The 17,244-nt window shown below is 47.8% G+C and overlaps 1 protein-coding gene across 1 annotated transcript in view; it reads right to left on the reverse strand.

Moving 5' to 3' along the window:
* LOC134560473 (vascular endothelial growth factor receptor kdr-like) overlaps window positions 1–17,244 on the reverse strand; it is a 127,742-nt gene that overhangs the window by 66,527 nt on the left and 43,971 nt on the right. The window contains exons 4-9 of the mRNA XM_063416490.1: window positions 12,608–12,735; window positions 7,641–7,800; window positions 6,106–6,242; window positions 4,519–4,678; window positions 3,660–3,777; window positions 1,746–1,921 (exon numbers count right to left, since the gene is read on the reverse strand). Of these exons, the coding sequence (XP_063272560.1) occupies window positions 1,746–1,921; window positions 3,660–3,777; window positions 4,519–4,678; window positions 6,106–6,242; window positions 7,641–7,800; window positions 12,608–12,735 (879 nt within the window). The remainder of the gene's footprint in view (window positions 1–1,745; window positions 1,922–3,659; window positions 3,778–4,518; window positions 4,679–6,105; window positions 6,243–7,640; window positions 7,801–12,607; window positions 12,736–17,244) is intronic.

Genomic DNA, 17,244 nt, shown 5'->3' on the forward strand with positions numbered 1-17,244 from the left:
TGTGTGGAAAAACAATCTCAAGTGGACAAATTATGCAGCTTAACACGTTCCTCCTGCTCAGCTGAGCTGCAGGACCTGACCACGAGCATGTTCTTGGCTCCCTCCTCTCCTAAATCACACATTAATTTATCTCTTGTTTCAGGTTCTTAAGCTATCATACATTATTTAACATTTTTAATAGGTCAGATGTACCTAAATGACGAATTCTCTAGTTTTTAGGCATTGTTCCTTTCTGAAAGGTGAAATGAGAAAAACCCAACTGCTGGAAGCAACAATACATAAGTATATAATAATTGGACAATTGAGAATATTTTTAGGTGTAAAGAGGGTAAGGAGAGAAAAATTCACCACAGAAAAGAGAGCAAACCTGTCTCAATAACTACTCACTGCCCAAGTGAAAAATATAAAGGGAAAGCGGAGCTAACTTTTGCTGAACTCCTACTTGGCCTCATAATTCAATCTCTGTTGCTGAATTCAATGGATTAAAAGAGGCAGTGGATGTGCAAAGAGACAATGTGGCTCTGCCATGCATTATCCAGCCAAGGAGGCCAATAAATGGCATTCCAATATCTATTTTCCCTCTATGGCAAGTGAACCCACTTCAGTGCACACCATGATTTTCTCTAAATTCCCCTGAAAATAGAAGCTGTCCCTCAAGTGCTGCCAGCAGAGAAGGGACAGGACTGAAAATACAGATTTAGAAAGTGGATCTGGAGCAGGATGATGGACAGACACAAAAGCCAGGGCAGCTCCTCCAGTTCCTTCCGTCAGCCCCACTGGGACCCTTCCTGTCCCAGCAGATGTTCTCCAGTGCTTTGCCCAGGCTGCTTTTAAATCTCAGGGGATAAAACTTCCAGCTCTTCTCTTGGGAAACTGTGCACCCAGTTCCAAGACCTCTCTACTCCATATCCTCCCAAGCTCCAATAAAAAGGTGAAGTTTGTGCCCTTCCCAGGCATTTCCAGCTCCCTGTGTGGAGCCACTGTCCTGGCACTGTGCTGTGGCTGTGGGAGGTGCAGTGTCCCAGGGGAAAATTGGAGATTTTGTACTTCTCAGTTCTCCTGAGCTGACTGCTCCTGTAGATACTGGGGGTTGCACCAGCTGGTAGACTGGGCAATACTTATGATTGGTGCAAATATTACATAAGTGCACAGGTGCTCTAAACAAATGCATAACTCTGTTAAGAACTGACAGAAATCAGAAAAATTCAGGTACAACAATTGAGAACAGGCATAATTGATGACTTATCAATAATAAGATGTGTGTGAAATCAAATGATTATTAATTACTAAAATATTGTGCCATCATCTCAGAGTCTGCAAACAGCTTTTGGAACCTTTTTCAGTGAGGACTCAGACCTCCTTTCTTGGGCAAGGTGTTTAGGTCTACCCCGAAAATCGGTTCAGCTGTCATTTGATAGGGTCAAATTGTCAAGTCAAAATGACTTGAATTTATTTTTTTGAAGCAGAAACCATCTGAGCTTTTGGCAGAACATCCATCCAGATAGAGTCAGGGCTTGGCCAGGGCTCAGGCTCTAAACTGCAGTGAGGACTTGAATGGCCCAGGGTCCCACCAGCTCCTCAGAGCAGCTCACATGAGGGGTTCAGAGCTTCCTGAGGGAGGTGGTGATCTCTGGGCAGTGCTGAACCCCAGGAGGTGCCACCCATTCCAGCTGACTGGTGCAGTGGGATGATGCAAAATAGGATAAATAACCCAGCAGAAGGAATTGTACACAGCAAGTCCTTACCTGTCACCACCAGCTGCATGGTGAGGTTCTTGTAGAGGCCGTATTTGGGGTTGCTCAGGACCATGGTGTAGTTCCCAGCATGTTTTGGTCTCACATCTCGTATGCCCAGCCTGTATTTCAGGGGATCTGGCTCGTAGCAGGTGTGGTTGTCCTTGATCAATTTGCCATCCTTGTACCTGTTTGGGAAGTTCCATCAAGGTTTGTCACGTCCCTGTCAACCCCCAGAAACCCAGAAACCCTGTCACCCACGTGAGGGGGATGAAGGGTCATCCCAGCAAGGGAAATGCAGCTCCAGAATCTCTGCTTGGACTGGGTATTTATTCCTGTTATCCTTCCACAACAGAACTGATTCACATCTCCAGTGCTGTGGGATGGATTCATTCCACCCAGGAAAAAGGTGTTTTATTTTACCTGAATGAATAGTGCCCCTCACATGCTCAGCTGTGATCTAAATGCCTCCAAGTGAAGCTGGATGGGCAACACCAAGTGTGGGACATGATGGAACAGCAAAATGTGTGTCACCAGTTTTAAAGGATGAGGTTAATTCAGCAGAGTTGTCTCTCAGGTCGTTTCACCAGTTTTAAAGGACGAGATTAATTCAGCCGATTTGTCTCTCAGGATGTCTCTGTGAGCCTTTGAGCCTTTACTGCTCCTGAAAAAGTTAAACTCTGTGACCTGGAGAAGGCTGGTCCATAGGGAGGTCAGTGAGGAATCCCCAGCCTGGAATATTCAGGGCAGGAGAGCAGCATCTGCAGGAGAGGCTCCTCCTCTCTGCTCACCCACAGGCAGGTTTCTGGTTAGGAACCAGGCCAGGCTTTGCCACACACGGAGCTTTAGGCTTGGTGCAAGGATGCTGGGGCATCTCCCACTGCCTGAGGATGCTGGAAACTTCCTTTGCAGTCGTAAAAACAACCATCCTGAGAGACCTCCAACATCAACAGCTGGGGCTCCAAGGGAAGGCAGCTCTGGTGGTCCCAGGCAGCCACCAAAGAGCTCCATGAGCCCAAGAACAAATGCTTGGCAGGGAGAAGGGGTCAGTCCCCACTTCAGCTCCCAAAACATCCCCATCCCTAAATAACAGCAGCAATTAAAACCACCTCCTGCCACTGATTCCACTGAAATTAGAGGATTTCATGTGATTACACTGCTAATAAAATGCAGCAAGGCCAGCCCTGAGTAACCTTTTGCTGCCTGCCAGGCTCTCAGCTGCCGAGGACAGGTGCCCCAGGGAGATGCCACCTTCTCTGCCAGGACAGGCACCCCCTGCCAGCTGTCCCATGGGATTTAATACAGTTAGAGATGTGAAAGGCATTGGATGGGATTGGTAAAGATGGAGCAGGAGAGAGGATGAGGGCAAAGAGAGACTCCAGTGTCTCCTGGAGCTGCTGATGTGTTGCCCCTCCTGTTTGGCAGATCCATTGCACTCCTGGTGGAGCCTTTAGTTTGCTGAGGAGGATTCACTGCAAGGATCTGCTGGCACAGGATTGGAGGCCACTATTTAAAAGTTCTGGAGAGAAACAATTTCTGATGTTAAAAACATGTCCTTTAGCTGTTATCCCCTGCCCCCTTGCAGACTGAGCACCACTGCTGGGGGTAAGCAGGAAACCCTTCCCTGAGAGCTTTCTCCTTGGATCCCCCAAATCACTCTGTGTCCAGGGAATGTGAAACACACATTTTTGTCTGCAGGGACCTTTCTTGCATGGCTAGGAGAGGAAAACAGCCTGGGAATGAGGGGTGGCTGGCCCAGCCTGCCAGAGCTCAGGAGCCCAGAGCAGAACCCCAGCTCCTCAGCCCACAGATCTGGGCACTCCCAGCTCCCACCCCTGAGCTGTGTGGTGAGGGGTGGTGGGGATCTGCTCCAGAGAGGATTCCCAAAGGAGCTCAGGCATTCCTGCTGTTGCTGGGGGCACTCACCAGGTGACAGTGGGCCGAGGAAAGGCGTCCACCTTGGCAGCCAGCTTCAGGGACTTGTGTCCTGAGGTGATCTCGTAGTAAGGCCCTTTCTTGTGTGACACCGTGATGTAGGGTTTTTCTGGGAAGAGAAATGAGCAGGGAGACTTGGGATGGCAGCTCTGCCCCAGGACAGAGCCCACAGCTGTGATTGCTCTGTTCCCACCCAGGATTTTTTCCAGTACAGACCTGCACAGAACCAACTGGAGCAGGCTCAGCTCCCCTGTGCAGCCCAGCCTCAGCCACGAAGGGCTGTTCCCACAGGAAGGAATTCCCATGGAAAGCAGAGGGTGTGCACCAGCACTGCCCCTGGATCAGTGTGGGAAATGCCCGGGGCATCTCCTGTCCATGTGGAGCCCACAGGATGGATTTTCCAGGGCCTCAGCAACCACATGCAGTGCCAGCTTTTTCAAACAGTTCAGCTCCCTCAGACATCACAGAATCCCGGAATGGTTTGGGTTGGGAGTGACCTTAAAGCCCTTCCACTCCACCCTGCCACGGATGGGACACATTCCAGCATCCCAAGGTGCTCTGGCCTTGGCACTGCCGGGGATCCAGGGGCAGCCACAGCTTCTCTGGGCACCCTGTGCCAGGGCCTGCCCACCCTGCCAGGGAACAATTCCTGCCCAATCTCCCAGCTAAATGCACCCCTTGAATTTGTTTGAAGACATGGGAGCTAACTCTCGTTGACTAATTAGAGGTTATAGATGATTAATGGTTGACTTTCTCCCTGATGCCATTTCAATCAACAGATTTTACAGCCTGGCATTATCCTCTAGGCTGAACACTCCTGGTTCCACCCTGGTTTGGCTGCAGCGCTCACCATACACAGTGACAGTGACATTGGCCTCCAGCCTGGTGGCATTGAATGTCCTGCAGACGTACAGGCCCCCATCTTGCATGGTGACATTTTCAATTATCAGGCTGCTGCCGACTTTGTACACGACATCACTCTGGTCCATGGTTCTCCTGGGGTGAGGGTGCTGGGAGCCACAAAAAACAGGGTCAAAAAGCAGCATAAACTGGATTATTGTGTTCACCCTTTCAAAGGCTGCCAGGAAAGGGAAGCAGTGATTTGTATCAAAACCATCACTGAAATAAATAATATAAAAGGCAGATCAGCAGGAAGAGCTCTTGTGTGAAGTTTCATTATCAAGTCTAATAAGAGAGAGAAGCAGAGTGGAAATGTGGCACTTTGCACTGGATTCTGGGCAGGTAAACAAGGGCTGCATCCCAGCCCTTCTCCAGGACCAGATCCCAGGGACCTCAGGGTAAAACTGCTGCAGGGTCAGAGCTGTGCTCCCAGGGTTTGGTTTTGAGGGTTTTTAAATTTATTTTGGTCACAGTCAGTATTTTTTCTGTATTAAAACCCTCCTGCTTTTTAAAAGGAATATATTATGACAGAAATATAATATATTATGACAGCCAGGTGCCAATGCAAATTCCTGGGGAATTTTAGAAAGCATTATCGCTTTTGATAGGATTTTTGATCCCAGAGATTTGGCCAAGAAGTTTTACATTTATAATGTCAGAAATATAAGGAGAGTTCATAGGAAAGCAAATCCTTTCCACCATATGGGGTTCAAGAACCCAAATTTCCAACACTGTAGTTCTTGGACCTCTATAAATTCTATGTTATATTTTCTGTAGTTTCCTCACCAAAACAAACTCAGACGTTCTTTTTTTTTTAGGGAAACAAATCCAAATTAATCAGTTTTTAGGTATCACATTTTACATTTTCCCAAAAGGCTTAGATACTTCTTTACAATGTGCATTTTGCTGAACTAAAAGGAAAAAAACCCTCCAATTATTTTAATTCTCAGCATCAAACAGACCCAGGAGTGGAATCTCAGTCAAATGAACTGATTAGGGAAATGATTCCCCTCTGTTTTGTTTTTTTTTTAAGGAGAAGTGAGAGGGTTTAGTACGTCAAATGTTCAGTCTATTACTTATTTCTACTTCAAATTTGGCACTTTTGTATTGTAATCACAGAAAGCTGAAGACTCAGAATTTACACTTCATTCTTTGGGGATGATTTTCACAGGTTCAGTTTTGTTTTCCTTCACTTTTTCCTACTTCAGAAATACCAAAATAGATGGGGAGATTGACTGCTTACAACCTGCACTTGACACTTGTCATATGAGACAGCCAGGACAGAAGGAATGAAGGAGTTTTTCCTCCAAAAAGAAGGAAACACTCCTGGCTTTTCTTGCCAGGGTTTATTTAGTGACGTTTGCAGTTTAATCTGCAGCTTCAAGAGGGGCAGAGAAGTTTTAGACTCATCCAAACACAAAGTTCAATCAGTGATAGGCTCATAAATGGTTGGATAATTTCAGAATCAGTAATAATTCGGTTTTCTCAGCCCTGTGGATTCAGGAAGAGAGGGAACACAGGAATTCCATGCACTCACCGTGCCACGGGGACACGTCCAGACGAACTCGACGCGCCCGTTGATGAAGGTCTCTGCTTTGCACTCCAGCCTGAGGGTTTCTCCAACCAGCAGCTTTTTGGCACTTGCCTTCAGAGCCAGGTTCTGTATTCTGCCCTCTGCAATGGAAGAGGCAAAGCTGTGACCAGCAGCACTCCCTGCATCAGTCTGGGACCCTCCCTGATCCCATGGACGTGGTCAGGAATGGCTGCTCTTCCATGGGCCAGGGCTCCAAACCTCTCAGCAGCTCCACAGAAAAGAGTTTACAAAGCTGACTCCTTCTTTTGTGGGCCTCAAAACAAGAGAATCCACTTTTGCTGGATATGTTTCTCTGGTCCTCTCCTGTCCAGCTCCCTTTCCTTCCTGAATGGGATCCCTAAATCCCCGAATGGGATCCTCAGATCCCCAAATGGGATCTCCCAATCCCTAAATGGTATTCCCAAATCCCAGAATGGGATCTCCCAATCCCTAAATGGTATTCCCAAATCCCAGAATGGGATCTCCCAATCCCTAAATGGAATCCTTTAATGCGATCCTCAAATGGGGTCTCCCAATCCTTGAATGCAATCCCCAAATCCATGAATGGGATCCCCAAGTCTTGCTCTTCACATTTATCAATTCCCTAAATACATCACCTCTGATCTTCCATCAGTTTTTGGTGCCCAGTACCAAAAGCACACCTGACCACTGACAGAAAGGGATTTCCTGGGTCCTTTTGAGCTGCACAGGGATGGCCTAAGAGGTTTTGTAGGTTTGCATTCATGATTTTAATAAAAAAATACTCCAACAAGGAAAAAAAAAGGAGAAAGAGAGAGATTTACAGGACTTGTATTTGGCTACACTAATTTACAAGCCTGTTGTTCAAAGCTGAGTGCTGATTGTATAGAAGGATGCCATGAGCTAATGGGAATGAAGTCCAAGTAAACAGAAGATATATGAGGAGATAAAGAACATACACGGAGAACAAAAGAAAAATAAATTCTAATTGGTTTCATATAAATGCCCAGCATTCAAAAATTTAATGTTTAGTTGGTTCAAATTCAGATTCTAATTATGAGCTGAAGCTCAGCTGTAAATCCAAGGGAAATGGTGTACTAAATCACCAAGAGAAAATCTATAAAAAGCAAAGAAGTGAATTAGCAGGGTAGTGAGATTTTTATACGATGATCACACGTGGGTAATGACCAGAAGCAAAAAGAAAGCTGCAGTTTGGTTTATCCTGAACCAGCAGTTGTTTTAATGTAAATACAGCTCAATCCAAGCAAACAAAGCCTTGGTGGGGTTTGAATAAAACACTTCTGTTTTGCACCACCTCAGCACTTGGTCGTTTTTCAAAACCAGGAGTGGCTCCAATCCAAGTTCTATTGAATAAGGGAGAAAAAAAGGAATGAGGACTTTGCTTTTAGCATCAGACTTGCTGGAGATGCAGGCCAGGGAGATCTATCAGATATAACTGAGGCTGAGCAAGGCAGGACACCCAGGAGCTCCCAGGCTCTGTGGTGCTCCCTGGCACTCACCCAGTCTCTGGGCCATGTAATAGGAGTTGAAGACGCTGCCGTTGACGTGGGCCGAGCACGTGAGGATCCCCGAGGGCACGAAGGAGTGCGAGGGGATGACAAAGCCTCTCCTGGGGTCCCACTGCATCTTCTTGATGTTGATCTCTGCAGAGGAAGGGTACTGCAAGGGAACACACAAGGAGTGAGGGTCCCGTTGCCCGTGGAGGCAGGGCTGCTGTGACCTGCCCCAGGGCTCTGGGGGCTCTGTCCACACGGATCTGCAGCCTGAGCAAACAGAAAAGCCCTCCTAGGGCAGGAGTGGCTTTGAGACTCAGCCCTTGGGCATCCACTGAAATAAATCTTCCTTTTTAACCCCTCTGAAGTTCCAAGCTAGCTCAGGCCTTCTAAGGCTTTGGAGGAATATTTCATAGACAGGAAAAAGGAACCAAAAGAGGCTCTGACCCCCAGCTGCAGTTCAAGACGTTTATTCCAGGTGGTCTCCAGAGGGAAAGAGAGCATGCACAGAGGAACAGGGCCTTTTCTCAGCTCTTGCCAGGGAGGGGTAATTGGGACACAGCCAATGGGGTCAGAAAGGGAAGGAAGGGTTAAACTGCATGGTTACAGGCTCCAGGGGTCCCTGAGTGGGGGAGAAACCATTCCCCAGGGGAATGCAACAATCCACCTCAGGAGTCCCAGCCCTCTCAGATCTCATGTGTGGGAACAATTTCCTTCATCCCTTCTCTGGGAATCATTATGCCCAGCTCATATGAATTTTGTGGGGTGATCTTTTTGGAGGTGTTTCCTCCCAGTGCCACATGGACCTACCACACATTTTCCTCATTGTACTTTAAAACGTGTGAAATTAGACTCTGCCACAATCAGAGTTATTCACTAACTCACCTGACTGTGGTTATCTACGAGCTCTGGTCTGTGGGCACTTCCCAGATTCTATCCCACAGAAAGTGGGGAGACACTCCCAGAGCACCCCATGGATTTCCATGGAAGCAGCCAGGGTGAGTGAGGAGTGTAAATCACAAAAACAAAGGGACTAAGGCACTTTTTGTCCTAAATTCACAAATACCGGTAATGTTCTGAGATTCTTGAAAAAACACTCTCAATTCTGCTTATGAGGAAGAAACTAGAAAAGGCAAATGTGGAAAATAAACTAGAGCAAAAATTCATTTAATGAGAGTAAACCCTCCTCTATCTACCCTTGGACAACACCAGTGTCGAGCAGCTTGGCTTTTGTTGGGGGGAATAATCAGCTTATTGTTATTATTAACACACAGGGAAATCCTCTATTTGCTGGAGGGAATGTAATTTACTTTCCAAAAAATTTTGAAAATCCTGGATTACAATATACCAAAGAACTATGTGAAATTAAAAGAGCTCCTTGAAATGCCCCATTTCAGGTGTTTGCAGGGGGGAATGGAAGCACAGGTAGCTCTGGCTTTCCCAGCAGGACACAGGGAGGCTCTTTAGGACTGAGGATGTCCTTTGGGAGTGCTGAGATCACTTCTGCCCAAAAATTGAAAGGTTTGGGCAAACGTCAGTGTGCCTGCAGTTACCTCATGATAATTAACTTTATTTGCTTCTCCCTCCTCCTCCTCCTATCCTGGCTGCTCAAAGATGAGGGAAGGGGAGGTTTTCCTTTTCAGAGACCCTGCTGTAGCTTTGGGAGCTAACCAAGGGACTGAAAGCAGGAGTTTCACCCCTGGTGGAACAGTTTTGCTCTCATTCCTGTTGTGTGCAGCTCCTGTTTGTCTCCCAGCAGTCAGGACTCTGGTTTGGCAGGGCAGCTTAGACTGGATTCAGGTGAAACAATCCTCCTGTTCCACACAACCTGCAGCCTGGGGCTCTGGACACACAAGTGAGCAGGCTGGCCTTGGTTTGGGTCAATTGTTACAATTCCAGCATGGACCAAACCCAAAGGAATTCTGGCTGAGGAGCTGGTGATGCTGCAGGAGAAGCGGGGACAGCCAGACAGTCGCTGTCTTTTGGAGCAGCATCTCTCCTGACAGCAGTAGGAAACAAGGATTTCTTGTAAATGCTTTTGAAACAATCAAGCTGTGGCATCTCTGGTTAGAACCATGAGGAATAATGGGAAAAATTACAGAAAGAGATCTGAAACCTGAGGCTTAATCATGCTTTAGCACTCATGAAGGTCAAAGCTGAAAGAGGCAAATGCACTCTGAACCAGATCAGTGACTAAACAGATCTGACGTGACTGAAAAAGCTCTTTTTGCCCTGAATTAAAATCACGTTAAGCAAAATTAAAAGCCTGAGTTGTGTCTTAGCATGAGTTTGTTAATAACAAAGATGATATCTTGAGATAGCTGGGATCTGCTTAGTGTAAGCAAGAGGTACCTTTCTCTGAGCACGTTTAAAGAGAGTGCAGCGATTTTAAAGTATAATGGTAACATAAGGAACTTAATTTACGGTGGCAAAGAGTCCGTTTTCCACAAGAATAATAAAACGTGATAAAGCTGAACTCTAGGGTTTGGCAGCTCTGCTCCCCGACAGCTCTTGCCTGGGGGAAGGGGGATGAAAAAATAACCCTGCTCAGGAGGCCCTTTTCAACACCACACACAGATTAAACGTCTCCACAAAATATTCACAAATACCTATTTAAACAATCAAACAAAAAAGCGTCAATGCTGCTTGAAGGAAATCACAGCGGCTTTCCTCCCTTTGAAGTGTTGTCCCCCCCTCTCCAGTTGTCTCCTGGAGATTAAATTTGGAAGGAGAGGATGTTCTAAATCTGTCTGATGGCCTGGCTCACCCCTCCTCCCCTCGCTCACCTCCGCCCCTCGCCTGCCCCGCTTCCTCCAGCGCGGAGCCGCCACTTTGGCGCTGGGGTGGTGCCACAGGATTTCAGCTTTTCTACTCTTCAGATCCTGCCCTGCTTTAGTGCTTTATAACTCTGAACTCCATTCTGAGTGTTGGTTAACTCTCTTCACGTTTTGGTTGGACAGGACGGTTCCTCTAGGCCTGAAATCCAAGGACACCCTCTGCCTCAGGCCCCAAAAAGTATCAACAAAAGTGAATTGTGGGGGCAAACTGGGGGAATGTGACTTCATTGCCTGAAGCTGTAATTGGAGGATTAACCCCTGATATGTAAATGGACCAAACTTTTAATTGTCTGAAATGTCATGACCACCATCCATCCTGGGTGTAGCCCTGGAGGCTTTTGACTGCGCAGGTGAAGCTACTGAAGGCCTTTAATAAATACCCACTTTATTCTCTTTATCTTGTCCAGCCTCTGTGCTAGGGACCCACCCCAAGGCATCAGTTCTCTCTTTAGACATTGAACCTCCTTCAAACAATTGCTCATTTTTGCTTCATTTCATCCATTCAAACCAAGCTGGGAATCTTGGGAACAGATGGCTCCAGCATCCATCCCTTTGGCAGCAGGTACACCTGAATGTCAAGGTTACAGCACGGTCTGTGCAGGCCAAGGCTGTTTGGGGACAATAAAATGGCAATTTAAGGTCTGGGCCCTGATCAGTCGATGGAGTCACTTGGGGATTCCCAGCCAGGGCCAAGTCAGCAGTGCCATCCACGGCTGGATCCTGGAGCTTCCCAAGGCACCACATCCCAGCAGCTCCCAGCTCCTCTGGGAGCTGTGCCCAGCCTCTGCCCTCCTGCCCTGAGCCCCAGCTGCTCAGCCCGGGAGGGGGAAATCCTCTGGGGACAACCTTTTGTGGGAGGGATTTCGGTGGAGATTTCATTCCAGCAGCCGGGCTGCAGTCTGTGTTTGGAGAAATGACTGGGAATTTATCTGGGAAGCAGGAAGAGCAGGGCTGCCCATCAGTAAGGGAATAAATGTGGAGAGGGGAATTCCAAGGCCACCCTGATGGTGCCAGGATCTTCAGCACTGCTCCAGCCGTGCATTTGGTGAGGCAGGCTCAGATCAGGAGGTGTTTCATTTTTATAGCCAAGGAGAGAAGGAGGTAACACTTATCCAGCCTAAAGTATACCTGCAGAGGAGCCTCCTTCCCCACTTTAATCCCTGCTGATGAAATTTAAAAATGGAGATCTCCAAAGCAGTAAAGCTCCTGCTGTCTCTCTGCACCTCCACTGGGAATGTGCCATGGGTCCCAGGAGGAGCTGGAGCCTGTCCAGTCCCCTGTGATTCCATGTGCTGCCTCCCAGGAGAAGGGAGTGTCTAAGGCATGGAACTGCCACGAGGAGCAGAGGTGCTCAGACCCCGCTCTGCCATATCCAGAAGAGCCTCACAGCCCCTCCAGAACAGGCTGGAAAAGCACCACAGGATGAGCTTCTGTTCCTTTTCGGATTTCCTGAGCTGTCAGACTGGCAGGGGAACAGAAGGGCACAGAATTCCTGATGTAAAATGCAGGATTGGAGCCAGGAGATCTCTGTCATGTTCCTCACTCCAGGACAGGCCACTCTGGAGAGCAGTTCTGAAGCTCTTTAAATGAGTGACTCCATTGACTGATCAGGGCCCAGACCCTAAATTGCCATTTTATTGTCCCAAACAGCCTTGGCCTGCACAGACCGTGCTGTAACCTTGACATTCAGGTGTACCTGCTGCCAAAGGGATGGATGCTGGAGCCATCTGTTCCCAAGATTCCCAGCTTGGTTTGAATGGATGAAATGAAGCAAAAATGGGCAATTGTTCTAAGGAGGTTCAGTGTCTAAAGAGAGAACCTTTCAGAGAGAGCCAGGTGTTATACAAATAATTTTGAAGGAAAATAGTGCTTTGTCATCTACCTCTGCCAATTTATGGAGGAACATCAAGCCACAACATAGAAAAAATATGTGATAAACTCAGCCTAATCCCTAAAAATTCTTTTTACCCAGTTTAACAGCAGCACACTGCGAGAACAGGTTCATATTTCTGGATTTTCAGTGTTTTTCCTATTTTTTATGTAATTTCCCTGGCTTTATACATCTAAATTTGTGTTTTTCCCCACTTTGCTGGCAGCCCAGACCTTGCACTGAGCTCCTCTGGAGCTGTGTCTTACCTGGGTGAGCTTGGGTTTGATGTCTGGCGAGGTGACCCTGCAGGGGATCACCACTGTCTTCGTGTCATCCATGATGTAGATGATGGCCGGGTGCTCCGAGAACATCTCCACAAAGGGACTCCTGTAGTCTGCAGGGACAAGAACAGGGATTTGGAAAACTGCTCAGCCACTGGGAGGGCACAGCTCTCCCTTGGAGTCAGGACATCCCATGACATCCTGCCATTGTCACACACTGGGGGTTAGAGCCAGTGACCAATTCCTTGGACTTAGCCCCATCCAGAAATTCATCCAGTTCATCCAGAAATTGCCCAGAATGGCACATTTCTGTGCAGACATGTGAAAAACTTCATGGATTCCCAGCTCAAGATGCCAAGATACTGCTGGGCCTTGGCAGCCCTCCCGTCCTTCATCTTGGGGATATCAACACGCATTTCTTGACTGATGACAGCCTCTGCCTAAGGAATGAAAATCCCAAGTGTTGTCACCTGGAATTAACCCTCAGAGAATCAGCTCAGTGCAGAGCTGGAGCTCCTCTGCTCCACAACCCACCCCAGTTTCCCTCCCAGCCACACCAAGGCAGGGATGGACAGAAGGGCCCTGCTGCCTTTTGTGGGGTTTGGAGCTTCATTTGAGCTCTGAGAACTGGGAATTTTGTCCTTAGCAGACAAAATGAACCATGGGCTTCATCAGGAGGACAGCAAGTGTTGGTTGGAGCTGTGTGTGTGACAGAGAGGCCACGTGTGAGGTGATGATGGTGTTTCACAAAAGGCACTGTGCAAGGACCAGAGATGTGGGAGTCCCGTGTGGACCTGGCACGAGGGGCTGAGCACGAGCACTGCACCCAAAGCAGATAAAGACCAAAAATCTGGATGATTTCTCTAATTTCTAGTGCTGTCTTTTTATGCCAGCTTTTCTTCCACGCCATTGGTTTATTCTGGCTGTGCTTTGGAGTAAGGGCATTGAGGAAACGTTATGTGAGAGAGATTAATTAGAATTAAAACATTAGACCTCTAATCTCCCCATATTTAGGAAGTTTCAGATACACATCTGAACTTTCTGGTCAGGCAGGCCCTGGTTCTAATCAAGCCTTCAGCTGAGAAACCTGATCCTTGAACCACAACTCTGTAGCTTGGTCCAAGCCCCAAAACAAATAGGAAATATTTAAACTCAGATCAGTGTCTCGTGCACTTTCCCAAAAATGCTAAACTCTCCTGTTGAGTCACATTATGAAAATGTGTTTAGTGTTTATCCCTGCAGCTTAATCCCTCTGCAGTCTTGCTCTCCAGTTGAGCCACACTGGGAGGTATCAAATGTGACAATATTTTTTATTTTTATTCTGTTTAAAAGAAGACACTGGATAATTAAAAGAAGATCCTTGGGTTTTTATAGGAAAAAGCAGAGAAAGTAGATTTTTGTGTATTTGCAACAAAGTGCAAAAGGTGTCAGGGGAAATGTAATCACAAATATTTCTTGTCCTGTGGAGAAAGGGAAAGAACAAGGAATGTGCCACGTGACAGGGGATGGACAAGAGGATGGAAAAGGGTATAGGATGGAGGGATAAAGATACAGGCCAAGAGGAAATATGCTGGGGAAAAAAGGAGCTTCCTGATACCAGACTATTCACAATTCAGGATCAAATTTTGACTGAAAAGATGGAAGCACTGAATTTGAAACTATTTTTGCCAGTATTTTTAGAAGGCATTTCAGAATAGCACTGTTTATTTAAGAAGTAGCATAAATCAAAAGAAGGCAGCTAAACAAATATTAAATAATCCTAAAATGCAGGAAAATATTGAACTGTGCAATGATTGATGCATCTTAGCCAAAACAGAATAAAATGTCTCAAAAATATTTCCTGTTCAGGAAAAAATATAATTATTTAACCCCATTCTCCACCACCTTTCCCAAACTCCAAGACTCATCTCTCTATCAAAGTTTCAGATTCACAAGAGACCTAAAATTAATCTACCTTTTTCCAGCTGCAAATAGGACAGGTATGGTGCTACTGATTCACCTAATGGGCAGGGAAGCAGGGATTTACAGGGTTTACAGGGCATGTGACAGGAGCTGTATTTCAGCCCTAACTGATTTTTAATAGCAGCCAGCTCCTGAACTGCCACATGTCCAAGCAGGGGCTGCAGATAACCTGTCCCAGATAAGCTACAATCTGAACTGGAAGCCAAACCAGATAAAGCTGGCCTTCTACCATCACTCTTGGAAATCTTGATGGTATCTTAAAATCATCATGTACTTAACAGCAGCAAGAGGCAGTTTCTGGGTGATGAAGATTGGGAAAAGGAAAGGTTGGCTTCGGTGATTGTTAATCACTCCTGGGTGTCGGGTCTCCTGGGCATCATTCTCACTGTGTATTTTTTTTTTTTTTTTAAAGAAGAGAAAAAGGTTTTCTATTTTATGGGTCCTCCTCTTTGCTAAGCCAGCGGGGTGTCCTGGAGCAGATGGCTGTGATTTGTTATCTCAGTGATTTGTGTTATCTCAGTGATTTTTGTTATCTGTGGCTTGTGTTATCTCAGTGATTTGTCTAGTTTATACCCAGCCTGGAGAGTTCTCTGCCTGTGAAAGGGCTTTTCCCTCCCTGGAAAATTCCCTGCAAGGGCTTTTCTCTCCCTGATTCCATCAGCAATATCAGAGCCCTTAAACTGGTGGGGATACCTGTGGGTGGAATACCATTGGGTGGGGTATCTGTGGGTGGATAGCTGTGGGTGGGATGATTGGGGGTGGGATATCTGTGGGTGGATAGCTGTGGGAGCCACTGGGATTGGCCCAGTTGGTCAGCCCAAGGTTCTGATAAAGCCAAGGTTGTGGTTTTGATCCCTGTTTGGGCCATTCACCTAAGAGCTGGGCTCCATGATCCTTGGGGGTCCCTTCCAACTGGGAATATCCTGTGATTTCAGCTCCTGCAGTGGGGGTGCTGCTGTGGCAGCAGCTTGCAGGGCTGCCCTGCTATAGGCTTGGCATGAGAGCCCATCCAGGAGGGGAGGGCTGCCCTTTGGCCATCAGGGGACAGTGACCCTGCAGGGACAGGGCCAGGCAGCTGCAGGGGAAGGTCAAGCACCTGGCTCTATCCCTGAGGCCAGGGAGGCTTTGTTTCCCTCCCTAACTGTGAACTCTGTGCAAAAGGAAAAAACAATGTCACAGAATCCCAGAATGGTTTGGGTTGGAAGTTTAAAGCCCCTCCAGTTCTACCCTGCCATGGGCAAGGACAATTCCCACCATCCCAGCTTGCTCCAAGCTCCATCCAGCCTGGCCTTGGACACTTCCAGGCACGGGACAGCCTCAAGAATCTCAGTCATCAAGCACTGAAGAGCCCCAGGACACAGAGAAGAGCTCAAACCTTGTGTGTGTCCTGCTCCAAACCCCCTCCTCAGCAGGAGCGGGGCAGTGCCACTGGGAAGGAGAGGCTTTCTGGCACTTTCCAGCCAGCTGGACTGCTCACGTAGCAGATAAGCAAATATAAAGTGGCTCAGCTTTGGGGCTTAACAGAATGACAAAAGATAAATTCTGAGCTAATCAACTGCCAGCTGATACCTTTGTTATGGTTTGTGCAGACACAAAAACGGATCTTTCTTGAAAGCCCTCAGTAGTTCAGACTGACAGTGGCATGGAAAAATGATCTGCTGGAACGTCAGGAGTGTCACTGCCAGCTTTACAACCATGCTCACCACCTCCAGTCCACCAGCAATCAGTTAACTCCTTGTAAAAAAGTCTCTCAGAGACAGAACGTCTTGAAACAAAAGGGACAGGGTCACTTTTCTTCAGAAATGATAACCCCAGCCTGGAGGAAGATCTCCAGCTCCAGGTGGTGTAAATCAATTGCACTCAGCCTCTGCAATCTGCAGAGCTGTGGCATGGGAAATGCAGGTGTTGTCCTCCCCGCAGTCACTGACACTGAACTCTGAGGGGAAATTCCTCAGCAAAGAAACCCGTGATGAAAACTGAGTATTTCGCCAAGCTTGGCACATCTGCTCCTCCCAAGCTGAGAAGGTGAAATGCCCTATGAATCTCCCCCAGAAAGAAACACCCAGCGATTCCCAGAGGAGAATTAAAAAGAATGATTTAGTGCGGGCTGCAAAGCTCCTTATGTGTGAGGAAAGGCAGGAGCTGAAGCAGGCTGGGGACTCCTCAGAGCAGCCCCAGCTGTGCGGGGAGGGAAGGCCCTGCCCTGGGTCCGGGCTGCAGGTCTGAGCTCAGGGGGTGTGCAGGGAGCTCAGCAGGCCGGGGTGTGCGGCAGGAGCACGGAGAGCACAGCCAAGGAAGGGAGGGAGGGAAGGGACTGCCCGGCCCAGGGACGGCAAACACGGAGCCACAGAGGCAGCGCCGGGGTCAGGTGTCCATGAGAACATCGTTCTCCTCCAGGCAGTGAAACCCTTCGTCTTTAGGTGCTTGTGGTGTCCAGGGGGAGATTAATTGCTGCTCGAGATGAGCTTTGGGAGGGTCCTTCCAGCTCAGCTGGGCAATCTCAGCTGTCCCCTCACACCTCCAGGGTGGCAGTGGGACACAGGCAGGGACACAGGGCAGGGACACAGGGCAGGGACACAGGGCAGGGACAGAGGGATGGGACAGAGGGATGGGACACAGGGCTGGTACACAGATCCAGGACACAGGGCAGGGACACAGGG

The sequence above is a fragment of the Prinia subflava genome, chromosome 20 (assembly GCF_021018805.1).
Source record: "Prinia subflava isolate CZ2003 ecotype Zambia chromosome 20, Cam_Psub_1.2, whole genome shotgun sequence".
NCBI lineage: Eukaryota > Metazoa > Chordata > Aves > Passeriformes > Cisticolidae > Prinia > Prinia subflava.